The sequence below is a fragment of the Anser anser genome (genome assembly GCF_964211835.1).
Source record: "Anser anser genome assembly, chromosome: 1".
Lineage (NCBI taxonomy): Eukaryota > Metazoa > Chordata > Aves > Anseriformes > Anatidae > Anser > Anser anser.
In genome coordinates, this window is record NC_139720.1 from 197,714,654 (window position 1) to 197,741,863 (window position 27,210).

A 27,210-nucleotide genomic window follows, 5' to 3' on the forward strand; every position below is an offset into this window, starting at 1 on the left:
CATGGATTTTTTATGTTAAAAAACACCTTATTTTCCAAGCCCAGGCTAGTATACAGATGAGAGAAATGGTATCACTGTTTGGCTGACAGGGTTTCTAGTTTTGTGACTAAGCTGCAAAGAAAAATTTCTGTTTTTTTTTCTGATCTACTAGTGCTTCTCCCATTCAGATAATTCTTGGAGGAACCTATATCCATATAAAACTTACCAAATTTAATTCACCAAGTGCCTCTAAAGGACTGAGCAAAATGCCTGCGGGTCAAAACCCTTGCTACTCAAGCAAGAATGCAGGGAATGCTAAGAGGAATGATCTCCTTTTCTCTTGTTATTTTGAACCGGGACCAGGTACATATTTCAGTGTCTAACAATAAACATGCTTTTAGGGGAAACTCTGGGGTATTTATGATTGCGAGCTCTGCTTTCCCCGGACATTACTTCATGCTCGGAAGGCTATTTTAGTCTTGCATTAGAGAAAGATCCTGAAATGCTGTTAACAGCAAACTTTATTAGGAGTCACGCACTATGTGAAAACAACAAAAAAAAAATTAAGGAATCAAGGAGATTGGTTTAAAAATACTGCTGCCTATGCATGCAAAAGGCCAGGCTGCAGTTGCAGCAGGAGTTTAAGTCCTGCAGTTGTCACCATTTTAGACGCTGGGACTTTCTCAGCAGCCTCAAGCTGTCCCGCTCAGAAGCGGGGCCTGCCGGTGAGGCTGGGCTGCCCTCAGCAGCTTCTGGCTGGGCACAGCTCCACAGCCCCTTGCAGGACCACAGGCTGAAAGCCACCAGTCCGACCCCCAGGCACCTCACAGGCGCTACCATTTGCTACGAGATGCTGCCGTTTGAATCACATGGCTTAAGAGCACGGCTCTGGGATTCAGCTATACAACCAGCATCTCCTTAACTGGGGACATCGTCCAGTTACAGCTGGACCTCTCAGAGGCCTCCGAGCCATCCTTTCATACCCTCTGTCCTCAGCTGAAGGAGCAGGTCACTTGGTGAAGTCTGGAAAAGGTTTCTGCTCAGCCTGCCTCCTGCTACAGACTTGCAGCGGAGTGACAACTGCGGCCCAAAGGGCAGCAACTCCGGATGAGCCCTATGGTCCCGGTCTTGGTTAAAGTCTCAAAGTGTTATATCAGAACTCGGAGATGAACAATACAATAAGTAAATTCAGAAACTAAATCAAGTTCAGAAATACCATACATGGGAGAAGGAGAATGGGATAGCATACCCCACTTGAAATACCCTTTTTAAAAATAAAAAATATTTTGTTGTTGCTCAACGTCAAAGAAAAAACTTATTGTGCTACTCTCGACCATTCAAGCCTTTTTTTTTTTTTGAATGACAATAAAAAGTTAGGAAAAGCCAACACCTTGCTCCTCCCATTCTAATACAAGGATTCTAATACAAGGCCGTTTAATGTACAAAGAATTAAGATCTGGGTGACCAACTCTACCCCCATATACAGAGAACGCCACGGGTCAGCCTGCATTTGCAGTATTCACCACTACAGCATCTTCACTAGAGAGGAGCACATCAGGAAAAGGAAAAATCATGAGTTTTCCACAAAAGACTGGACAGCTTTATCAGATGCACGGGTATTTATATGCTTCTTATTCAACATGCTTCCTCAGTTACTTGTTTCTTTAGAGAGAAAAATACCCTAGGTTTTTTTGCTTAAGAGATATTAAGTACTGGTCATGGCATGTTGGTAAAGTTCCACTCCACACTCTGAAGACAATTTGATTTTTTAGTTGGCATAACTTTTACCATTTCACATCAGCCACGGTTTCTCATTACAGCTGTTCTCCTATGATGACGACGCCTAAATTCAGAGGGTGCAGATGACTATTGCTAGCAGTAAGAAGTGGCGGTGACACAGTGCAAGCAGCACACCTTTACTTTTCTACCGGAAAACACAGTATACTGACACTGTAAATAAAAATGATGTGCCCACTTTTATCCCAGAAAGAACCTCCCACACAGGAGGAGCTTATCAGATTGTAGCTTGATTTCAAACAATTATTTTCTTAATGATCCTGGGTGAAGAATGCCTTCCTCCCCTCCCCTCCCCCTGCTAACTCTCACATTAGCATAAGGAAGGCTCAAAGCTTCCTTGGAGGCATGCTATTTCTGGCTCAGTAAAACCACTACTTTTTAACTGCGTTGAAAATATTTCAACAAGAATTCCCAAGCGAGCCTGGAACACCTGGACCAGATATCCTGCTTTGCTGCAGTGCAGCCTGTCTGTTTGGGGCTTCCTCAGAAGGTCACTCGTACTCCAACTGCTGCAGTATGTCACCACCTTATAAATGGGAGATAGTGATAGTGCTATCAGCAAATAAAACTGGTGCCTTGGCATGCCCTGGCACAGGCTTTCTACTCCCAGGTGTGAGGTACGATAGGTTAGGTTGTAATTTAAAGGATCTGAATGAGCAAACATAGCTATGAGCTCATGAGTAAAAGACACTGATGCAGAATCAGAGCCCTACACCTTTAACTAAGGAAACACGCAACTGCATTGAATTTTGCAGGGCTGAGGCATTTCAGTGCTCAATACTAGTAACTCAAACTACTAAGATACAAATACTGTGACTTAAGCCATCAAGAACTGCATCACATAAAAAAATTCTCCAAATTTGTTTTATAGGAGGTCAAAATTAGTGAACCCCATCAAAACTTTAACTTGCGCACTTTCAAATTATGCCATTACACATTTCACAAGTCAAAACTTGGGAATGAGAATAGCGTGTCTTTATTGATGGTCTGCCACAAGTTATTGTGTACGCTTTGAGTTAACGAACAAAGTGTCTGCTATGTGGAAAATCCAGAGCATTGCAAGCGTATCTGCAAAAACAGGATGCTTCCTTACAGAAGATAAGGGATTTTGTTACCAGCTCTCGCTCTACTGCCATATGCAATTGTAGTGTTGTTTTACACAAACGGTACAAGGCTCAATAGAGTCTCTCTCTCTTCATTACTGCAAGCACACAGAGATGTGTACTTCAATGCTAAGCGTTCAGTGGGACTCCTCTGTCCCTTAGGTAAGCTTGTACACAATGTTTGCAGGACTGGAGCTTATGATTACAAAAACTGTGACAAGGAGGACAAGAAAAGACAAACTACAATAGGAATTCAACAGTTCAATGCATCCGTCTCACTGAAGGAAATCTATGTCTTTACATTCTATCGAATGTTAAAAACGAACCAAGATGTTTAAGCACAAAGTATATATTTATACCAAATAAAACAACTGAAAAAAGTATTACATAAAGAAAAAATAATGTAACAGAACGTACTTAAGTACCTAACTTACAGTCATGCTCATATCTAAAAAGTAACATGGGTAACTAATATATGTAATTTTTGACAAGGGTGCATTTAAGAGTTCTCTAACATACAACATTCTAAATGTGTAGAGTATTTTTTCCAAGATACAGAAAACAAATTATTTTACACAGGCACACTTGTTAATTTGTATAAAAAACATGCTTGTAAGTGAAAAGGTCACTTTAGTACTGATTTACCAGATGTGTGAGAGCTACGTAGTGTTAATCATGTTGAAATCGTCTCTTCGCCTTTTGCATTGGTGAGCGCCAACACTGAATGGTACAATATTTGATCCATGTGTTTTACTGACACCGCAACCTGGTCCCAAGCAGGAGCCCTGCCCAGGTGTTGAACAGCCCAGTACTGTACAGCCCCATCTGTCTGCATGTAGTGTATTTAAAACTAAAAGCTATTACAATTATTACAATGATTTGTTTCAATATATACATCAGTATAAAATACTACCCAAAACACTTTCGCATTTCGAACAATTTTAACCACTTCATCAAACAATGCATTTGCAGAATAAAAAAATCCAAATTAGTGTTGATTGCCAACAGTACAGCATGTCTATGGTATGTTTCCTAATAAATGAGAGAACGGAAATGTATTAAAATCAATTAAAATAAGTATCACAAAACAGAATTAATGTTAGAGCAGTTCAAGGATTCCCAGTTTGTCAGTATCTACCCTAAGCAGTGCTACCCAAATACAGTATAAGCCATTTAGTGTTTTTACAATGAGAAGAAAACATTCAAATATTAAAGCTGCAACAAACACACAAAAGCAAGGAAAGAAAACCTGTTCTGTACACAGCCCTGTTGTACCAAGGTACAGCATGCCAGGAGTCTGCACTCAGTGCATTGTATGTGCTATTATACCTGGATACAACTGTGGAAGACAACTGAAATGGAAACAATGCTGAATTTCCTTGCTGTTGTGGTTTTAAGTCATACCATTCAAGTTATAACAGCTTAGTGTCATTTTTTCCTGAAGGGAAGAAGAGAGAAGAATTCGTAATGAAATTGTAAAAAATGCTACTAAAATCCCTATCTTGGACACAATACACTGCTTCAGGAGCTACCGTGTCATTGCACAATATATAAGTGGCCTATTAATTGCTGAACGTAGCAGAATATACTCGTCATTGTGGAAGTGTTTTGAACATTGCTATTTTAAAACCTGCCTGTATTCCATAGCAAGCCACAATTTTGCGTATTTCAAATAGTAATATCCTTATGTAAAGTACCAGAAGTACATTTATAGTGGCAAAATTCAGATCTCTGCCTCTGCTGCTTCAGTTTTTAAGATGAGACTTTTTCAGAGTTTTCATTCTTTGAATTTATCCTAATGGAACAATTTCTGAAGCATAAAAATCCAAGTAATGGCAATGATTTTTTTTTACTGATCCATTCCTAACATGAAAAAAATTGTAAAAAAAAAAGAAAAAAGAAATAAAACAAAAATAAACCAAAACCAAACAAAATGAAACAAAAAACAAAACAACAACAAAACACACCAAAAAATCTCCCCCTGGGAGAAGTCCCTGCTAGATGAGATTTTTTTGAAAACCAAGTTTCATGCTTACAGTATCTTTAAAGTTGTGTTACACACCCTTGAAAATAAAGGCTCACGTTGAGAATGGTGACAGGCCCTTAGTTATAGAGGTGCTAACTGGTGACACTATTTTTCATCAGAAGAAAACAACCCCCCACAAAACGTCATAGCTTATACTGAAAGTTTGATTCATGCTCATTTTGTTCATTTAAAAATACTCTTTGGAAACTGTCAACTCCTGCAGACAACTTAGTGATACATCTTTTCCTGTTAAAATAAAGATAACTCATATTCACCTCTACCCCATGCTAAGCTCTACTACTAATATACACTTCATTACTTGCTCATGTCACCATCTAACACGTATCTTTACAGTCTTCTACATAGTGTCCAGGGCTTATTTTTCACCAAACGGAATTTGACAACTATTACACCTAGGAGTTTTTAATTGAGGATTATTTTTTTTTTTGGTGTTCTAGCCTTTTCATTGCAACTTAAGAGTAACATTAATAGTTCAGACTATTTTTCCATGCTAACTTAAGAGAAACTTTTCATAAAGGGTTTTTGTTTTTTTTTTTTTTACCCCCATTAAGGATTCTAAACTCACTTAGATATCAAAACTGAAAACCAGAAGAGAGATAAGATGCATCTGTCATTTTAAAATGGTTTCTGCTACTTTAAAATACATTTTTAAAATTATATATATCACACTTAGATTCTAATTTAAAATCTTGCAAAGAAACATGAAAAATAAGCCACTGGTCATGAATTCTAATGATTACATTCAAAGCTAGACTTTAAAAAAAAAGTTACAGGGAAAACATACTGTTTTATGTACTCACTAGCTTATCAGGCTACAATAGGCATGTTTTAGGTATAAAAAAGCAGACAATTCAGATTTAAATAAGACTATGTGAAATCAGAAAAAAAACCTTAAGATTTCACTATTTAAAAAAAAAAACACCTAGAATTACTTCCCATCCTACAGCTACAGTTAAACCAACTAACAAAAATAATCAAACTATTTTTGACAAACAAGAGTTAGGCTAGAATAAGTGGCAACAATCAAAGTTCATATATGTTTCTATGTAAAATGACTCATGATTTACTATAACATAAAATATGAACAAGAGCACTTTGTGGCTAATGAAAGAGCTATTGGTAGAAACTCTTAATGCCAAAGTCTTCAGCCCTCCTTTAAGTCGTATCTCCAAATCAGTATTGACTTCTTTTGACCAGATACATCATTTTTGGCTTGTCACCCCAGTATGTCACGTTTTACCACTTGCCACAAGCAGCAGGAGACAACTAGCTGAGCAAACTACAAGCAGTGTCATGCAGAAATTAACTCTCAAATCTGCGTACTTAGATAAAATGATATGCAAGCGCACACTAGGACAAAAGGAATGGCATTCGTCATCCAAATAGGCTCATCATCTCCCCCCCACCCCAACAGTAGTTGCAACAGCAATAGAAAAAGATCAAGAAGATGTCTGTTCTTCAGAGTCAACTGTGGAAAAAAGTCAGCAATATATAACAGCAGCGATGGACAAGGAAGAGCAAAACGAAAGAATCTTGTTGAGTATTTGTTCATTTACTTTTTCTGAACACAAGCCAAAGTGTGCCACACTGGCTTGTTCTGAGCTTCAGATACAGGTGTCCTATTCTCCTTAGATCCTTCACAGATTTAGAATTCAGTCTCCCTGAGGCCCCTATAACCAAGTAAGAAAACTCTCTTTATCTAGCTTGGTGGCTGCCAAGACAGATTCCATGTCATTAAGGATGTCAGAGCTCAAAGCCTCTTGCAGACTTGGCATCAGTTCTTCTCCTTCTATATTCATTCCGTCTCCTTCCAGTGTCCCAAGGTCCACATTTGTCCCTGGAATGGCTTCAAGGTAGTCTGGGAAACGGTTCTGATGGGACGGCATGTTACTTTGGCTGATACTGTCACCTAGTTATAACACAAGGCAAGATGGACGTTACATATACTGGAAGTACCAAACCCACAACTTATCACAACTGGTTAAAGGTTAATCCTGGATCTCTTGCATCATACAAGCAGTGTGATTCACAGAAATCTATCACAAAAACCCAAGATGACTTGACTGCATGCAGACATGCAAAGAACTTGCCTTTGTTCAACTTTAACCTACTAATCTGAATCCCCACAATCTTTGATGTCATTTAGCATATTTTTATTTTTATAATTAAAAGACAACGCTCAGTCAAATCCTGTTTGGAGTTATATTAGCAATACCAGATGGGGTGGTGTTATAACAAACTTTTTCAAAAAAAGCAAACTCAAATTCCACGTGACTAGAGGAGTGATACTATTTATGAGCTCTCCCCCACCCTCCCAATAGAATTTATTACAAGTATGCTTTTCACAAATTTAACTATAACGTTTCTGTTATAGAAACACAAGCAGGAAGAACAACTATGCAAAGAATACCAGAGTTTCTCAGAGTTGCTTGTTTCCATTGCAATGGGGCTGAGCATTTGACATGAGCGTATTTGGAAAGCATGCATTAAGACTGTTTCGAAAAACAAACCTGTATCCATCTCATCAACACTGTTCAGGAAGTCATCGGGGGTTCTGGGTACACTGTAACTGCTCATGCTAAGTCCGCTATCTGTGCTTTCATCTCTGGAGTGATATGTTCCACTGTAACAAAAGAAAGGCAGAAAAAAAATGAGGGTAGAGTACTGAAGAAATTAAAATAGTTAGATGTTTGTGTTAGAACCAATTCAAGGGCTTTGATAACATTGCTGTCACAAGAAATGCTCTATTCTAATTAAAAGCTGAAGTCTGTCTGTAAGAGACACCTGGTTTTTATTTTATGCAGACCTCTTCCAATTAAAACCACATTATTTAGATTCAATTTAATTCAATAAGAACATAGTTAAGCGGCTTTAAAAAATGCCCAATGTTCTGCATTGTTTTAAACTTTTCACACCCACCCACAGCTAAAAACCACCAGAAACATATCACAGTCCTTAATGATTACAGAACTTAATAATGGTGTACCATTTCACCTTTCTAAAAGGTTTTAAAAAAATTCTAACTACTAATATCCCCCTGTTTAATCAGCCACCAAAGTGTATTTCTAGGTCACTGAACAGGAGCTACAGTTGGAACTCCTTTAGCAGTTCGTCCATTGCTTCCCAGTGTTGCATTACTACTGGTTCAGTCACACGTGTCACAGCAAGAGAGTGCCCTAATATAAATCAAACATTGGTACAGAAGCCATCCTGTAAACAAACCCTCTTCAGAATGACCTTGCTGACAGAACAGTTAGCAAAACAGATGGCACGGGGCCTTACATACATTGGTTTTCTTACTGCCATCTTACTGCCAGCGGAGCAAGCAAGACCAAGACTGCTGCAATGGGAAATTTGGGACCGGGGAGAAGAGTAGGCCAGCCACATGATCAACTTGATCAGCTTGAGGGGGGATGCACCCAGTTTTCAGTTGACTTTCTTATAAATTTGATCAACTATTTCTTTGAAAGTGGAACAGTAAGAAAAGCTATATTCAGCAGTACAAATCATTATCCTGACTAGAACAACAATTTTCAAAAACGGGAAGGGGGAGGGTTGCTACTTGTTATACAAACGATACAGATCGGCATAAATCTGAAAACATTTTGCTATGATAGCTAACGGATGCAAACAGTCACACCAGACAAAATGAGCAGAAGCAGCTGTAGGAATACACCATTACTTCTCTCCCCATGTCTACTGATATCCAAGCTTCACAGAACATTCTCAAATCTGTATTTCTTCTGGTTGTGGTTGCATTCACTGAGGACCTTTACAGATTTTCCATCCTGAATACTAAGTGCAAATCAGCTACAAAATTAAGCTGTACATCAGCTCGATTAGCATTTGAAGACATACTGATCCCGCTCGTAATGTGCTCATGAAATCTGTAGCGTATGCCTTGTCAAGAATGCAGAACCAGACTGAAAATAGTTTAACAGCTGTTCAACATCGGATGCAAGTCAAATGCCATCAGCTGTGTTTATATATTATATATTACATACATTTTATATATATATATATATTATATATTTTAGATTTCATGAGGACATCTTTGCCACAAAAGAAAGAAAACTAGCTTTTCTATACTGTTAAAGCACTTCTTTTTCCTCCCAGATTGATTTAAAAATAGTATCACCACACATTTGATTACAATCTTAACAAGAAAGCTATTTAAAACTTCTTTGAAAAAAATGCTGGTTTACTTTGCGGGACAAAATACTAGGAACAGAACTGAGACTATGCTGAACTAAATCATTCTGGTTGAGAAGGCTTTTTGGCTGCTGCTGTCCCACTTGGAATGTCCAGCCCTCCTCTCTCCAGATCACTCTAATACACATTTCCTCACTTCAGCAAGGACTTCATCTAGTCATCACACTACCCAAAATTACTGCATGCAACTAAACTGCATTACCCAAAATAGAGCGGATGCTTCTTCAATAAATACTTGTCAAAATGTCTGTATACAAAAGAAGAAAGCCTGATTTAGGAATTAAATGGAGAATTACCATCACTGCCAATATAAATCTAACAGCCAAAAACATAACCAGAGTGGCAAATCAAAAGGTGAAATCATTTAATAAAGTCTGCATTGTTAAATATTTCATTTAAAAATAAAACATAGCATAAAGATAGTAAGTAGTGAAGACAGCAGGCAGAAGACTGACTGCATAAATGAGAACACCACTGTACATTTTTTCGAATTGCTTCACTGTAGCATTGAGATGTTTTGGTCTGGATATGTAGGGAGTGGAAAATATTCAACTACCTGAACTTTGGAATGTAAAGTTAGGAGGACTGTTTCAGCAGGAACTTTATATACACTGTAAAGAAAAAGAAGCATTCCTGGAAGTATTCCTGGAAGTCTGAACTTTAACATAACGGACTTCACAGAGACCCTTAGGACAAAACTACTGGACCACCAGACTGCAGCATCTGGTTCTCAGATCCAGAAGTGAAATCCACTCATATCCACAAGTGTCCTTTAAGAAGTCTCTTTCCCTTATGCATATGCCAGAATTAAATGCAATGATGTGCATAAAATTATCCAGAAGTGAACAACGCTCAAAACAAAATGCAAATGAAAAAAAATCTGAGCTCAGGTCAGGTACAGATTTTTCAGTATTTGGTGTGGGGTAAAGGCTACAAAAAAAAAGGCATAGCTAAACATATTTGCAACTAGGCAAATGGTAACTTTCCCACTTTACAATAAATACCCTTTGCTAATTATCAACCTGGCAAAAAACTACTAATAACTTGAATTTGTCCTTTCTAGCTTTTTTGTTGTTTCTGATTCAAGGCAAAGATCCATCATTTTACATTTCCTATGTACAGAAGCACAACAGACAAATTAGTCCATTGCTGGAATATTTGGCACAGAGAAGAGTACAGTGGCCATTTGAAAACTAAAGACGCAGAAATCAAGTTTAAGATGTGAGGGTATTACCTTTTTTAAGAATAAAGGTTAAAATATGCTTGGGCTTGATGTATGATGGCAACAGCCTTCTGGAAAAGGCCATCTTCCATTTACAGGAATTTCTTCATTTCAAAGTCATAGTATGGAAAACTATTGCCCACAACTGCATTGCTCAAAATGCAACTCTAGATAGATCAGTAGGTAGTCAGTTTTAAGATTTCTTGTCCTTTTTATTCCTTGGCGGAAGGCTAGCATAGCTAAGGGTCACACCATATTCCAGGTTGAATTCCATGGAAAACAAGCCCTCCCCCTAACAAAAAAATGAAGTTTTCTAATCAGATTTGTTTGTGTAGGAGGTAGGTCTTCCTGAAATACTGACCCAAAATTTGGAAATAGCACTTACTTCCTTGGGGATTTGAATAATAAAACACCACTATTTTCTTTTCCATATGCAAGGCCTAATTTTTTGACTTGCTTTTCTTCAAAAACACATAAAGCACTGTGTACCTTGAGAAGTCAACTCCTCTCCTCTCCAACAGTAGCACGCACAAAACTAACACACACAATACTTCATGTAGTGGGAGAAAGACCTATGAGCAACAGGTCTTATTTACATCATCTAAACTGTATGAACATATTCTATTGGCAAGATGCTCTAAAAGCATGCCATCCATCTGCTGAACTTTTCAAATCCTCATTCTAATTAGTAGAGATGGACAAGTCTCCTAGAAAAAGTAGATTAAACCGACATAAACTAAGATCTCAGAATATCAGTAACTCAAAAAGTTACATACAATGAAGATACTTTTTGACGGATGAAGAACAAAGATCAGTAACATTCTGTAATTTAAAAGAATGGAGGAAGAAATTTATAATTGCAGCGAAGGTTTACAAAGATTTTAAGTTTTCAGTATCTAGAATTATAGCAGGTATTTAATCTTGCTCAACTCCAGAATTATGCCAGTCCTAACATGATATGGACCTCCTATCTTGCAAGCAGAGCTGAAATGATATTGGTGGCAAAAACATGGAAGTTAAGACTTACGTCAAAAGAATTAAGATTAGCGTGTGGGTTATTTTCTCCCATACATATAATAATGCACCATTAAAGAGGAGGACAAGCCTGTTGTACTCCATAAGAACTTAGAGTAAGCACCCTAAAGTTAGGCTAACATTTCAAGGAAACGCAGAGAAGTACTGATGAACTCTGATAGAACGTGTAACCTTTTTGTCTAATGGTAACAGACGATGAGTTGGTATCAGTTTAGACCACTGAAAAAATATAGTTCAACAGAGCACTACAAAATTAATGACCGCAACTTAAGTTCAACCACTTAATACTGGTGACAATAGGTACATTTTTCATTCCATTAATTAAAAAAATATATGTGGTTCAGAGATTAGATTCTTTTGTCATTTCCATCTTTCCTTTTCAGCATGCTAAACAGAAAATATAGATGCAACTTATCAGAAGCTGCAGCAGGTTTTCCAAAATAGCGATTGTTAGTATGAAGTATTTGCAAGCTGTAATTAGAACAGTATTTCCAAGAAAACAAACACTCCTCAACTCAGACGGATTAAGGAAAAAGTTATATAAAAACACCAGTCTATATTGTAAAATTCTAACTCTTAAATTAAAAGGCCCACACTTCAAACTAATACTGTATTTAAAATTAAACATTCCACTGTTTGTACAGCTAACATTTAACAGAGTAAAAATACTGCTAAATTAAATAACTGAAGCGATGGGGAGGGGTGAACAGAGAAACCTTAAAATGAACCTCAAGGTGTAGTCCTAAATGTGCCTCATAGTTCATCTGATCTCATAGCAAGCTATTCACAAATTCTTCTGAGTCAGTCATTTGAAATGACTGTTAGTCAACAGATTATGCAGAGGCAACATGTTATGACTTTGAATAAAAACCTTCCTACAAGTCTGAACAGACTACTTCCTCCCACAGGAGACAGCTTTTAATCCTCAACTTTTACTAGACTTGCCATTTAAGGAAAGATTCATTTACAGCTGTGGCTTTTGGCACAGACAGATGTTCAAAATAAACTATTACATGTACTGAACAGAATTTTAAATCAATTTTTTTTCCTCCAGTAGCTACTCCTACAAACCTGTTAAGAAAGGGATCAGAACTATTTGTAGTCATTGTTCTCAGTTCCTGAGACATTCCAGGAGATGATACGGGATTTTGAGATCCACCATCTTGTTCCATTGTTGGAAGCTGGCTACGGAGAGCCAATTCCTAAAACGGGAGTGAAAAACGGGGAGAAAAGAAAAGATCATGTTAGACATTCAAATATGTTCCAGATACATAAACATATGATATTCTAGGATAACTGATGCTTTCAGTGTTTTCAGTTACAACATTTAAATGAAAGTAAGTTTCTGAAGACAAAGCAAGATTTTTTACTGGTTTCAGTGGTAATTGAAGAAGTTCAACTAGTCAAGCCCAGTATTACAGGGACTTCAATCTAAATATATTTATGTATATAAATATCCGTACATATAATTTTTTTCATTGCACTTCAATGTCCTTTTACTAAGTTTCTTCTTAAGATCAAAAAGAATTGTTAATGCTATCTGACCTCTAAAACACCACTGTGACTAGCTCTTTTTCCCCATTTCTTGTAAGTTCCTATTTAGCCCTTGATTTCCTTTTTACCACGCCTATTTCATTCAGCAAAGTTTAAAGCCTTTTCCGACAAATTCCCATTCACTCATTTGATACATTTTGAAGTTTGTGATTGAGAAATTCAGTGACTTCTCCCATAAGTAAATCTTAAGGCTCTTCAAATTCCTGATAATTCCTTATTAAAACTAAGAAAGGCTGCACTTTTGAAGTCGCAAACTTCAGATTACATATGTATTTTTTACTCATCTGACTACACACCAAATGCAGAACCATACAATCCATCCATAAAGCTTATCATCATTATTTACTTTAATTAAGTTTTAACATAAAAAATGCAAAATTAAAGGTGAGTGGAGAAAACGAGCATTTTCTATCATTTCTACTGCTCCCCTCTCCCTTTTTAAACAGATAATCCACAAGTTACCTGTTATCTTTTGACTATCTTATTATTAGTAGTACATGATATCCAATTTGTGCCTGGGAAGCTAATCTCAAGCAAAAGTTATCTTGTCAGTCTTAACAATACTCAGTATTTCTCATTTGTAAAATGAGAGGTCTTCATCCAGTTATATGCACTATCTACACACACACAATAGTATATAAACTATATATATATAGATAGATAGATTACAATACTCTTTCTTCAATTCTTCAAAGTGATTTCTTTAAAAATAACATGTATGGTTAATTTATTTTCCAGCAGACTGTGCCAAATACACAATGCTTCCCCACCACACATTTTTTTCCTAAACTTGCATGTGATTCACTACAATTCCTGTGAATTTATTATTCTACATATTCCTTTAATAGCAAGTTCCATATCTTGTACTAGGTTTTCACACTCCAGTTGATTAGACCTTTGTAGAAATGTACCAAATGTATCAAGTGTCTTTTTTCTGAATCTGATGCACCTGATTGTCTCCCCAAGTAAATATAGTCCGGTGTTCACCAACACTTAATTGACTACTGCTCTAATAAATACTAACGTTCCTTGTCCTTGTTTTCAGATTACAGGATGGTAGGCATCTTTAACCCATTTCTATAGGTTTATCAATATGAGGTTTATCAATATCATTTTCTTATGTAATAAAACCAAGTGCAAAGGCTATATAAGGAGGTGTTGGTTTACAGCTAAGTTTACCAGCTTCTATCAGCTACGTTGGACTTGATAAAAAAAAAAGTAGGTGTGAAAAAAAAATCTTTCTTGGAATGCTTCAAAAATGGTGGTCTTAGAACATCCAACCCAGAAACAACTCAAGAACTGCAAAAACTACTCGTTCACATTTCTACCCTTCTTCTGGAGACTAGAATTCTTCCAAATGTTACTTGAATCTCCCCTTCTCTGAGAGACTACTTTCAAATGATGCTTCATGTGATGCAACTACTACTAACTAAATCCATCTTGCTATTTTGTCCAACGAGAAGGGCAGGGGGTGGAAATCACTTGAATTCGCACCACTGCTTTTAGAATGTTTTCAGCCACGGGTTCACACCTGGAATACAGATATGACACACGTTCATTCTCTGACAGCAGAGCTGTCAATCCGTGACACCTCTGCTATTATGCCTCTACAACTACCTGGCTGTGGCAAGAACCCTCTGGCCTTTTCCCCTTCCCTCCTGATTTGATCCGTATGTTGCATTTTTATGTCCTTGGGCTGCAGTCCCTGCCAAGGACAAAGAAGTGGAGCCAAGTGCCAGCAGCCCACAGAAGAAGCTTCATCAGAGAGCAACGACAAAGCAAAGCCGACATGTAATCGTTTCTGTATGTAAAGCACTGAAGTGACATTTTATCTCAATGGGAAGACTAGGCCTACCACGCAACCAGCACTGCCTAATGATGCAATAGCTTTTAAAAAATATCTACATGGATCCCTTTTCTAAGGGTTGCTGACACCCGTTAAAAAAAAAAAATTCATCTCTGTACCTTAGGAAAAACAAGTTCACTACAACAGAATAAGGAATTTGGAAAAGAGAAAGTTACCTTCGTATTTTCTAAATACTCAGCGGGTAGTAGAGATTGACTGGGATTTCGCAATACATGACCTTAAATATTGTGTTAAAAATAAATGTTACTAATATACTGGTCAGCTACAAAATGAAAAATTACATTTCACTAAAGACCCGCTGAAAAGAGATTAAACCAGAGGAGAGAACTGCATTTTGCCTATTCTTAGGTGTGTATCACCTAGGAAAGTAATAATATTAGTACTAATTTTGTCCTTGTTTCAACAACAGCATTGCTAAAGTGCAAAACTACAGCTGTTTGCACTAATGCTACTTGTTCAGGAATCAGAACTACAGCTCTCCCCACTAGAGAGAATGTTATTCCATTACTCATTCAAGTAATAAATTTATGTCAATCTGGGAGTCTGGAAGGGAAAGCAATTACAGAAAAACCAAGCTATTCAGAAACAAATGCAGAATGACTTTCAATAATTCCATAAGCTAGGCAAAGTTTTCTATAAACCTTCAAGACCGCATTAAGTGTATTTTTCCTAAAAGGTGCACGTAATGGAAGCTAAACTTGGGTAGCTCGAAGAGTCGCCTTTTCATTTCTTCCTTATAAAAGTGACTTTCAATAAAGAAGCTATGCGCTTCCTATAATTAAAAAACATGTATGGGAGTGTATAAGCCTGTCCCAGCTCCAAACAGAGCAATGTGAACTCTAGGCTTTTAATTCATGCTTTAAAAATATATCCTTTATTAGAAGTATTTAAAGTCTGGAGGCAAAAATAAAACCATGACAGAATCCTGGCTTAGATTTCTATAACTTGATCTCATCCTATTTTTGTAAGTATCTCAAGCTTTTTAAAGTACCTCTGGGAAAATCAAAGCTTAGCATTCCTATTGTTAATACAGAATCTGAAGTTTGGATATTACATACAAGAGCAAAATGCCCTGCTATCTCCTTAAGCAAAGTAATTTTAAAAATAAGGTAAATATTGTGTAAATTTATCAGGCTGGCTTTATCCAGTATTTTTCACAGTTGCATACAGTTTTACATCAAGTTCCAGGTCACACACACCATGTTCAAATTAAGTTTACAAAACTACTCTTTTCAGAGCACTTTTATCTTTACCAAAGTTCTGAGAAAAGGTAAAGACTCCCTTGTGCAACTCATGTATCATATCCTTACTATATTAAACACATGACAAATGGGTCAACTTCAGTGGATATTTATTTTGGTAAACTGACTTGAAGAGGGCCAGTTGTATCATTTCTGTCTTCAAACACTGCTCAACTATCAAACCCTCCTCAGGCTTCAATAGGATCAAAGAGAGGTGTTAGGGGAAAGGCTGCACTTTGGGTAGACTATCAGCACCAATTATTTCATCACTTCAAATATTCTAGGTCTCATTTAAGAGCCACAAAGTTAAAGCATATGTAGAAAAGAAACAGGGAAGATGCATGAACAGATGAAGACAAATGAATTTGGCAATGAAGAGTTATGCAATTAGTGAAGAATAAGGGGAAAGCATAAATCATTCAGTGTTGCAATCACGAAAACCAGCAAAATTAATTTAAGAGGTGATACTGATAGAGTGGTAGTTAATTGTGTAGTATACACTTGGCACAGAACTCAATTCTACGTAATGTCTTTTGCATAAACACTTTGTTAACAAAAGCTTTTAAACAACACCTTTGCAAATGTGGATAGGGCAGCATAAACTGGAATAGACATTTGTAAGTAGAGTCTGGTTTCTTGTCTGGTTTTGCAGTCCTCTGCTGTGCCACTGCTTCCTATTCCTCTTGCTATCTATCAGCCCATGCCTCCAAGCACTGCACCTGCCCAGATGGCGTGTCCCAAAAGCATCAGTTAACCAGGTATGTGTCAGCAATCGTGAAAACCAAGCAGAGCTGGATAGCCTCCCTCTAACAATTTCTGCTTCCTTCTAGCAAAAGCTGGTATGCACTGCCTGCCATCCCATACTCAGGTCAACATGACTCATCTTCTGCTTTAGCAGTACTTCTGGCCTTTTTAAAATGCAAGAAGTTCTTTGAAAACACTCCCTGTAACTCTCTTTTTGTTGGGAGCTTAATACCCTTGATGAAACCAAGATAAATCATTTTTATTTTGTCAAACTAGGTCAGCTTCAGATAACAGATGGATGGCTGAGAAGAGACAGAATGTCAATGGACAACACTGGGATTCACTAGGAAACAAAAGAAACATTTTAAATCATAGTGAAAATGGTGTGCATAAAAGTGTATCTTAAGTTAAAATAAACACATGAAATTTAAAGCCATAAAACTGAAATGTATCAACAATACAACGTATCTGAATCTTGCTTTAAACTCCACAACATTTTTCAAGACCCAACAATAACTGCAGTCTAGTTCACTCCCTAAAAAAATAAAGCTGCAAGTCAGCAGCTTAATACAATACCATAATACTTAACCATCATATACAAATTTATGGTATTGCCTTTTTTTTCTAATGACAAATTACATGGGAAAAAAAATAAGTGCTCAGTAATACTTCCAGCTTCTCTAGCACCATATAAGTTGTCTGCAAAATTTAAAAGTGGACTTGTTTTTAATGCTGCCTTCCATGCTTTCTGGAAAACATCACAAATCTGACAATAACACATCTTTATATCGGTATATGTACAAACTGACCACCAGCTAAAATGGAGACAAAATTAATTAAAGGACACTGAAATAGCTTTCAAAACCAGCATCTATTTACCACCGTAAGTGCTTATACTTTATGCAGGTAGGAGCAAATATCAAACAAGAACAAGCGATTCAGAAAACAGTGAGAGACTGGCCAAGTGTCTTTGCAGATTCTTCTAAGAACAGAGGAGTTTCCAGAATGTCCCTCATACGTTGGTAACAAATAAGCCTGGGGCAACAGAACAAGAATGTGAGAGAGGTACTTAATAAAATAAAAAGGATCAAAAAAAATGAAATGATGAACACAGAGCACATTGCAGGTATGCAGAACTACCAAGAAAGCAGCACAGAGATAACAGAAAGGTAACTCAGAAGGCAGAACTGAGCAGACTGGGCAGGGCGTGGGGCAGTATCTGGTTCCAAGACAGGGCTCTTCATTCAGTGCTGAGAACAAGCAGCAGATATGAAATAAGCAAGCATACCCAGAGGAGCCTAGCACATAGGCAGCTATGTATTAAGCTGATCTGACTAGCAAATACCTCAATATCAGTGGCAGACAAATAAGAAATCTTCCAGTCTTATCGCAAGTAAGTAGTCTGCATAACATCCAAGAATAACACCATCAGTTCCTCAACATTATTTGCCTCTTTCTTTTTCCATTGTATACTGGTAGACAAGGAATCTGTTACCCAGTTATCTGGCCAATTTTATGATTTATGCACAAGCTGGCTGACAGTAGGTGAGATGCTGACAACTGGATGCTAAATGCAGGAAACTACTGGAGGCAGGGAGAAGTCAAGTCGCTCAATCTTGTAACTAAGACAGGTATGCATCCTTAGGATGGTTCACAGATAATTCACGATGAGAATAATTAAGTGAACAGATGCTTGCTGTTTTCAAATTCCTTGGACGTAGCAACAGCCAAGAGTACTTATTAATACACAGTAAATATGGAAGTCAACTTTTGCTTCAAATACCTTTGCCTTGGACATTTTCAGAAGTATAATAAATATGTCCTCATTCAAACAAGAAGAGTATATTACAGAACTTACTACAGAAGATGAAGCTGAGCAATTGTTTCACCTTTCCAGGAGGCACTTAAGTACTAAGACCTCCGTACTTAACACTGAGCATTACTACAGGATACTACAGTATGATGGCAGAGAAAAACTAGCAAGGACACAACATTCACCCAGAACCAGAAAACCTGACCAAAGAGAGAGAACAACTTTGTATCCAAGTTAGGTTGACAAAAACCTCAAGAAGGAAGAAGAGGTTGGGCGAGATGTAAGATGTTAGACTAGATGACCTCCCTGAGTCCCTTCCAACCTATCTGATGCTATGATTAAGAAAAGCTCAGAGTTGAGTTGAAAAACATTTCTCAGCGTTCATTCATATAAGAGATATTTCATGAAAGACAAGCTTCAAGAATGCCAGTGTGAGAAATTTAGTAACAAAAGCCATTATTCTTCCCTCAAATGCAAATTTATTATCATAACGCAGAAAACTCCTCTAAGCTTCACGAATTTTATTCACAAGGGAATGTATCTGTCAACAAGTTGACTGAAGAAGTGTTATTTCTCTGCAGATTTTCCAGATTCACTAGGTTGACTTGACCAGATGTACATATTAGGACTTCAATAATAGCACCATTAGAGAAGACAGACAACATTTGATCCTGTAGCGTAAGGCCTCAAGAAACATTTAGAAAACAATTTAGAAAACTCCTTGTTCCACGTGGACACTATGTTATTGAAGTGGCAAATGAAAGCACAGAAAACACATCCAGGTGATGTGACATGAATAAGCTAACATAACAGAACTAAAAGTTGACATGGTTGCATATTTTTCTATCAGATCACTCAAAAGACAGCTTGGCTCATTATCAACTGCAGACTGATCAGTCAAGTGAGTGAGTATACATGGGATCCTGGTATGAAGCCACTTTAAATGTAACTGGAACTCTGATTTTTGCTTAAGTCCTTTCACTGGTTCCCCACCCAACCCAAAAAAAATGAGTGATCAATAACTCGCAAATGTGTATCAATAAGGTCCCTTGAGCTTTTGTAGCTTTTCAGTTCTTTAAGCCAGAATTTCACTAAGTTCAAGAAATCTGATCTTTTTGAGTTAAGTGTGAAACCGATTCCAAAGACTCCCATTTGCTGCATATTTTTAAGTTGGCAACAGGAAGAAGTAGTTACCGTGGAAGGGGGAACAACAATATGATAGGGTTTCAGGCATACCAGGAAACACAGAATACAGTTTTGGCATTTAGTAAGAAAAGCATCCCTTCTGAATGACTTAATTGTAGCAGAAGATAAGATGTTTCCAAGTGGTGTGAAGGAGGGTGCTTCTCTGCTTATTTCCTTCTATACCTGCAATTCTTAAGTCATTTTTTTCTTCTCTTTCATAACAGGATCTAATATTGATAAATGAGAGCATTATGTGGTTAATGCTCTGTAAAAGAATAAAATAGTTGGATAATGATTACATCTCAGGTTCGGTTTTAGAGCTTCACTTACACCGCCAAACAAGAAAGATTTTTTTCAGGGTATCAGTATTGTTTTTGTTTGTTTGTTTAAGTCCGAGTTTCTTGTTTTGAAGATGATCTTCTCAGATGAACTAGTAATGTGCAAATTCTACAGTACACTTCAGAATGCAATAGTATACCAGTACTCATGACTTCCAAACACAGGACACTTTCTTCTATTCTGGTTTTCTTACAGAGTGCATAATACTGTTTTTCTTAGAAATACAAAGTACAATACAAGCCAATATAAATATTGTCCTAAGAACCAGTAGATTAAGAATAATGTTAGCAATAGCAAGCAAGAAGCTCTCTGAATGTATTCATAAATCCACCCTTTCAGGGATTCATTCCATATTCAACTTCTTAAGCATTCAAAAGAAGTCCACATTCAACTATTTATTGTGCTACAATTTTGACCATTTTCATTTGCTCTGAGCTTGGAAGTCTTTTGTTTCCAATAAAGAAAAATGTATCTGTGCAGGAGTCTGCAAGTATCAAAATGGAGTAATTATATATTATAACCCCACAGCAATTATTTTTTTAGTCTAATCTATTAAATAATTATTACACTGCACATGTTTAAAAGTCATAAATATTTTAAGTGAATTTTTATTAACTGATTTACAGATATCCTCCTTTAAGATCATACCTGTTTAAGCAAACTGGTAAGAACATCCATATGAACAGTATTTAAAAGTCACAAACTACTACCTTCGAAATAATGGGAGGTTTGCTTTAGATATACATCTTGACATCAGGACTGGAACAGCAGTATCTTCAAGAATGCTAAATAGGAAGGTTGTTTTCAATGCAGAAAAACGTGCAATGAATTCCTCATTTGCTTTTAAATATTGATATAAAGTTGTGGTAATGCTGCACTCAAAAACAATTTTAGGGTTGTGATCAGAGAAGTGGTTCAAAAACATGTATGGCAGAGCTTGTTTTTTTTTCTTAGAATGCCTCTATGTAGCGAAGTTCCTCTGCTAGCCTAAAGCTTTCATGTTTCTAATTATGCTGAAACATCAGTTAAGAGCCTACCTGATGTTTTGGAGAATTTGCTGTGCTGGGATTGATATTCCGCAATGCCTAAGAGTAAAAATAAGATGGATAAAAATTACTTTAGCTGCATGGTTTGCCTATGCAGGCTGTCTTATAAACACCATCTTGTAGTATCAAGCCCCCAAGACAGGCCAGATCAGACAGGATAAAGGAGTTAAGAAACTATGAAAATCGTGACACAGTGAAACAAAACTTACAGATTTACCAAGGATGAGTATTTGACAGAAAAGCTGGATGACCAGGGAGAACAACATGAAGGGAATTGGCTGTCACCTGGTCCAAAGTTAGTCAGGTTTTCAATGACAACTGAGGTAAGAAGAAAATTAGAAGGCCTACCTAGAAGCATGCTAGCACAGGGTAAAATGTTTGTTGGTGGATTAATAGCAAAGCAAGAACAGCAGAGGCCCAGATGCTTAAGCGTAGAAAGTCCTGATGCCATCTTTGCCATGTATTCTTACCTAGAGTACTATAAAAAGTAACAGCTTTAAAGATGACCCATCTGATACCAAGAGATGCTGAGGATTCCTACAAAAACAAGCCTTGACTACAAAAGAGATAACACAAGTCAGATTCCAGGACAGAATACTGTAGGTGATGAAGAAATAGAAGAGCTGTCTTTGAGGACTTTAAGATATTATCCTCTCCTGATACAAGGCCCATCACCCAAAGTGAAAAGGGAACAGGGTAAGATTTTAAAAGGTTTTCCTCAAAGAAACGATTAGTGCTTTCTTCGACAGTGTCAAAAAAAAAAAAAAGACACACCAAAGAATATCTTAAATATCTAGCACAGATGGCAGTCACCTCTTCTAAAACATTCAGATGGAAAAGTAGAAGCAGAAGGCTTAAACAAAGTGAAAAGTCAAGCCCGAATTCAGGATCCAGAGATTCCAACATCCAGAGCTACACTTCGACATTCTCTATGGCAATACTTATACAGTAGAAAAACACTAAAAGGAATAGCTTGCAGCCTAACTGTGAAGTTTGAGATTCCTCATCATAAGAAAAACCACAGGTTCAAAACGCAGCATGAGTGATTCAGTTGTTCCATGCTCCCGTCCACTGTTAAACAGATGAGATTTTAGCAACAAGCTGTCTCCTCAATGTATCTTATATAAACTGTAAAAGTGCCTCGGAATCCTACAGACATGTTATGAAAGTGAAAGACTTTCCTCCACTTAAAAGGGAGAACTAAAGCAACTGTGGGAACCAACTTCTTCTTTTTGCATGACTCAGAACTCAGTGAGTATGAAATATATTCTCAAGAGGAATCTCCAATCAGATCAACAGTCCATGATGTCATCCTAAAGCAGAAACCTGCTCTCAGAAAGTTTTGTTAGAGAGGGAGGAAAGCAAAATCCTTCAGTGTGATAAGTCAGATGCTTTCACTACCAAGCTGACACCAGTAACAGAATGACTTCAGACCCTTTTATATCTCAAAGCTTTTTGTACAGTCACTGGTCTTTAATGCTCCCTGAAACATCAACTTAGCCAAAACAAAACAAAACGTAACATAACATACAAAAGAAATAGTGGAAGTAGGTGTCTAACCTGTGGCCTCACCTGCCGAAGCAGTTCTTGATGCTTCAGTCTCAGCCTTTCCTTCTCCATCTGTAGCTGCTGAAGTCTCATCTGTTGCTGCTGATTGGAGCTACTCCCACCCATCACACCACCTTGGGGACTCTGAGGAGCCAGAGGGGGTGGCTGTTTCACTGGAGCACTTTGGCTGATTCGCTGATTCATGGCTAAGGAACCAAAACAATAAGCATTTAAAAATAAAATTCAAACAGATACAGAACAAGTATTATCCTAAGAAAACACATATTAAAAAAGTACAAGTGCCAACAACACAAAACATGTAACTATACTGATTTTCAGTGTGAAATGTATGCTCATATGTATTGTTCCTGTGAAATTAATGCAACCTTCTCAAATTTAAGAGCACATACTTGTTCTAAAAGCTTCTGAAAACAGAATTAAACACGCAAGTTGGTGAACGTTTTCAAAGTGGTAGTGAAATATTTCAATTTGAATGTTCTCTTCTTAACAAACTATTCTCAATTTAGAAACAAATAATACAAAATCACTTGTTCACATGAAATCTTAAAATTGCTAAGCTTGAGAACACACAGGATGACAAAACAGATCATCACACTTATATCCAGCTACATTTGATTACAGGCTACCACTCTTCCTGATGTGATGCAGCTCATCCAACAATCACTCATAACCTTGTCACAAGTTTTGAGTATTATAGGCTCCAGTTAGGACATCCTGACACACAAAATTAGAGCTGGTACAGAAATGGCCGATGAACTACGCAGCCACATATACTACCATTTGCACAGGAAACATTTTACTAATGCTTTGTTTTCGTCTTCCCCACAAAGGCTATGTGGTACCACCTTTCTTGTGCGACTAATATGTGAGAGCCAATCTCCCCTTCCCCAGGAAAGCAACATCTAACAATTTTGTTTTATAAAATAATGCATCTACTTGACAGACCTGCTCCCCCGCTAACCTGTTCCCCTCAAGAGACCAGTATGGTTAAAGTCAGAGGCACTGGAGTTCCTATAGAGGAGCAAAAGGCTGGGAAAGGCTGATATATAATAAGGGCACGATTTTCAGAGACTTTCACTTTTGGAATTAGCTCCACTTCTTGCTCGGAACAGCCTGAATCTGTTAACATTCACAATATGCTGCACAATGCATTTGTTGAAGCAGTAATGGGAGAGGTAGGATTTTTTTTCTGGGAATGAGGATTATGGTTTATGGGAACTAAGAAAAAAAGGAGTGAGCTTCTACTTAGGATGACAGGCTGCTTTGGTGCAAAGAAAACCATCTGGTGTCTTAGTTTGAATTAATGTTTTCATCATATAAAAAGGATTCCTGGAACACTAACACTTAACTATTTTAAGAAAGGAGCATTATCTCAAAGAATTGGTATCACCTTTTCCTCTGAAAAGCCCTTCACTCTGCACTGTCTTTTGAGTGTTCAGCTTAAGGTATAGAAGTGCCTTTGTTTTAATTCTAAATACATTTATCTCATAATAACAATAACAATGGTCGTTGCTTCACAGCTTGTCTTTTCATTGAGAGGTAATGCATGAGGAAATGCTGTAGTTCTTGCTATACTGAGAACAGAAGAGACAAGAAAAAAATTCAAGAACAGTTAGTCAACTCTCTAGTTTACCTTTTTTACTATTCCATATGGTGCTCATGTCCGGCACTGAGTCAATATTTTAATGGAATGGTGTGACACTTTTTCATGGGTCAAGTAAAAAGAAAATGAAGTGTTGAATAGCTTGAAATAATTTGAAGTAATGTTTCATACATATGATCACAAATAAGACATAACTTCCTGTAAGGTAAGTGAATACATGAAGCAGGAATAGAAACTGGATCAAAGTGCAAGTAGAAAATACACAGTGAACACAAAAAAGAGCTGGATATTCAACTACAACCTGCAAGTCCCATCCTGACTCAGTGAAAAAGAAAAAAAGAGGGAGAAATTGAAGATGCTGTGAATAAAGCTTAAAATAAAGCAGGTGTTGTTGTGAGACATCCAGCATCTGAACTGTGTTCAGCTCTGGGGCCCCCAGCGCAAGAAGGATGTGGAAGTGTTAGAACGAGTCCAGAGGAGGCCACGAGAATGATCAGAGGGCTGGAGCACCTCTCCTGTGAAGACAGGCTGAGGGAGTTGGGGTTGTTCAGCCTGGAGAAGAGAAGGCTCTGGGGAGACCTTACAGCGGCCTGCCAGTGCCTGAAGGGGGCTACAGGAAAGCTGGGGAGGGACTCTTTGTCAGGGGGTGTAGGGAGAGGACTAGGGGGAATGGATTTAAACTACAAGAGAGTACACTTAGATTAGATATAAGGAAGACATTCTTTTCTGTGAGGGTGGTGAGGCCTGGCACAGGTTGCTCAGAGAAGCTGTGGATGCCCCATCCCTGGGGGTGTTCAAGGCCAGGCTGGATGGGGCCTTGGCCAGCCTGATCTAGTGGGTGGCATCCCTGCCTATGGCAAGGGATTTTGAATTAGATGATCTTTAAGATCCCTTCCAACCCAAACCATTCTGTGATTCAGGAAGAAGTGACCAGGAACTGCCAACCAACCAGCTGTGCAATGTGGGCTATGATCTCTAGTCCAGCAACAGGACTGCTTGTTCCTCTACTGCACAGGACACAGAAGGTTTCATATGCCCCAAAACATCAGAAACTGCTAAACGGAAGTTTCAACAGCACCAACAGCTGTCCTATAAAGGATGTGAGCCATGACCTAACACAAGATCCAAGAACTCCTCTGGGCAGTCTCTACTGGAAGACCAACAGCAGTTAGGCTACCTTCGTTTTCCAACCTAGGGCAAAGCTGAAAGTAGAGACAGCGATGCAAAAAGGCAGCCCATCTAGCAGCTCTAGACAAGCTGGACATGACACTACTAGACTGAGGAACACATCTTTTTTTTTTTTTTTTTTACCCAGAATCGGACAACCGAAAACAGTATCTTTCTCCTGCTACTAGCTAATTCTGTAACTCAGGCAGAAGTCTGTGCTGTGCTTCAGAAGTTCCAGGATTCAAACCCTGTTATTAAACAAGATGGAAGGTCAATTACAGTTGAAAGTAAAGAGGGACAAAGGTTAGAAGATTACGACTACCTACAAAATCACCTGAAAAAAAGGTAATCTAAGTTGAAAGCAAACTACCTAGCTTGTAAAAATTAAGTACCTAAAAGTTGAAGAATGTCAATTCTCATTTGGTTAAAAAGGCCATTTTTACGGTCTAGTCTCCAATTGCATAATCCTGGTTTCCAAAGTCCCCGCCTCATGCAATTCACAGGCAAGTCATGTTACCAATAACCTCACATACACTCAACAGTTTGTAACCTCAGTCAAACATAAATGTGGATTATTGACATCCCTTCAACATGTTTAAAATTTGTTTTTCCTGCATGCAACATACAAGTACTACTTCCATCAGTCTCTTTTCCACTAATACGCAGCTTCGGGAATCGTTTTCCTCTCGCGTCAAATTTTTCATGTTTTATATACCTGTATCTTTCTGACAGCTGCTTGTATTACTCCTGCTCAGCCCGATCAAAGTTTGCTCCATTTTTCCTATCTGTTGACTTTGCAATTTAAGCCGTAAGAAATCAAGTTTGTCTGACACTTTTCATTTTATTCCATCACCCTAGATCCCTGAAATACCTTGTAATGATTTTTTTCTAACTAGAAATGTATTTTAAAAAGAATACCACAAACTACTGATACATAAGTGTATAATATTAATATTCAACAATAAATACATAGGGAAAAATATGTGATTTGGTGACTTCAGAAACTGAACCTAAAATCTAGTTTCTAAATTTTTGTTCAGGTACTCACTAAAAATATTTTTCAAGCATTTTACTGTTTGAAGAATGTAAGAATAAAAGACTTTAAAATTGGCAAGATTTTAGAACTGTTCTCTTAACAGATCATAAAGATATTTTCATGTAAGGGGACTATTTTACGTATGAAATTAAAGTTTGGAGATCAAAATAGACTCAATAAAACTCAATTGGCAAATACATCCAAGAGAAGAACCAGTGGAAGAAAAAAACCACTACTACCATCAGCCTTCTTGGCTGATTACATGATTATGCAATCTTCAAGGTAAACAAAGAAGAACGTAGTTTTCTACCATTTCCAATACATTATTTAACTAAAAAGGGGAAAAAACATCTTGTTTCAAGTGACAGGGAAAAAACAGGTGCTTTGAAGTTGTTTTGTGTGTGTGCATGCATGCATATGTGTGTTTTTTGTTTAATTCTCAATTCTCCATCCATTACTTACTAGGGACATGACTATAGAAATTTGCACTAGATAATATGCTTATCAGTGAGATCTCATATATGCACATTTAATTTTTTCACACCTCACAGGTTTGTCATGATCCAGACACACGCAGCTCTTTTTAAATACCTTGAATTCAAAGGCAAAGAACTTCATTTATCTATAAGAGTTAGGACTTATCAGTTTTCT

At 37.5% G+C, this 27,210-nt stretch overlaps 1 protein-coding gene across 8 annotated transcripts in view; it reads right to left on the reverse strand.

Moving 5' to 3' along the window:
- Positions 1-2,729: 2,729 nt before the first annotated feature.
- YAP1 (Yes1 associated transcriptional regulator) overlaps positions 2,730-27,210 on the reverse strand; it is an 88,828-nt gene continuing 64,347 nt past the window's right edge. For 2 of the 8 annotated variants that reach the window (XM_083821661.1, XM_083821657.1), the window contains 5 exons: positions 22,745-22,938; positions 21,176-21,223; positions 12,467-12,597; positions 7,437-7,549; positions 2,730-6,835 (listed from right to left, as the gene is read on the reverse strand). In XM_083821661.1, the coding sequence (XP_083677787.1) occupies positions 6,597-6,835; positions 7,437-7,549; positions 12,467-12,597; positions 21,176-21,223; positions 22,745-22,938 (725 nt within the window). In that variant the 3' untranslated portion in view covers positions 2,730-6,596. The remainder of the gene's footprint in view (positions 6,836-7,436; positions 7,550-12,466; positions 12,598-21,175; positions 21,224-22,744; positions 22,939-27,210) is intronic. The other 6 variants (XM_083821662.1, XM_083821658.1, XM_083821663.1 and 3 more) reach the window with 3 other exon arrangements.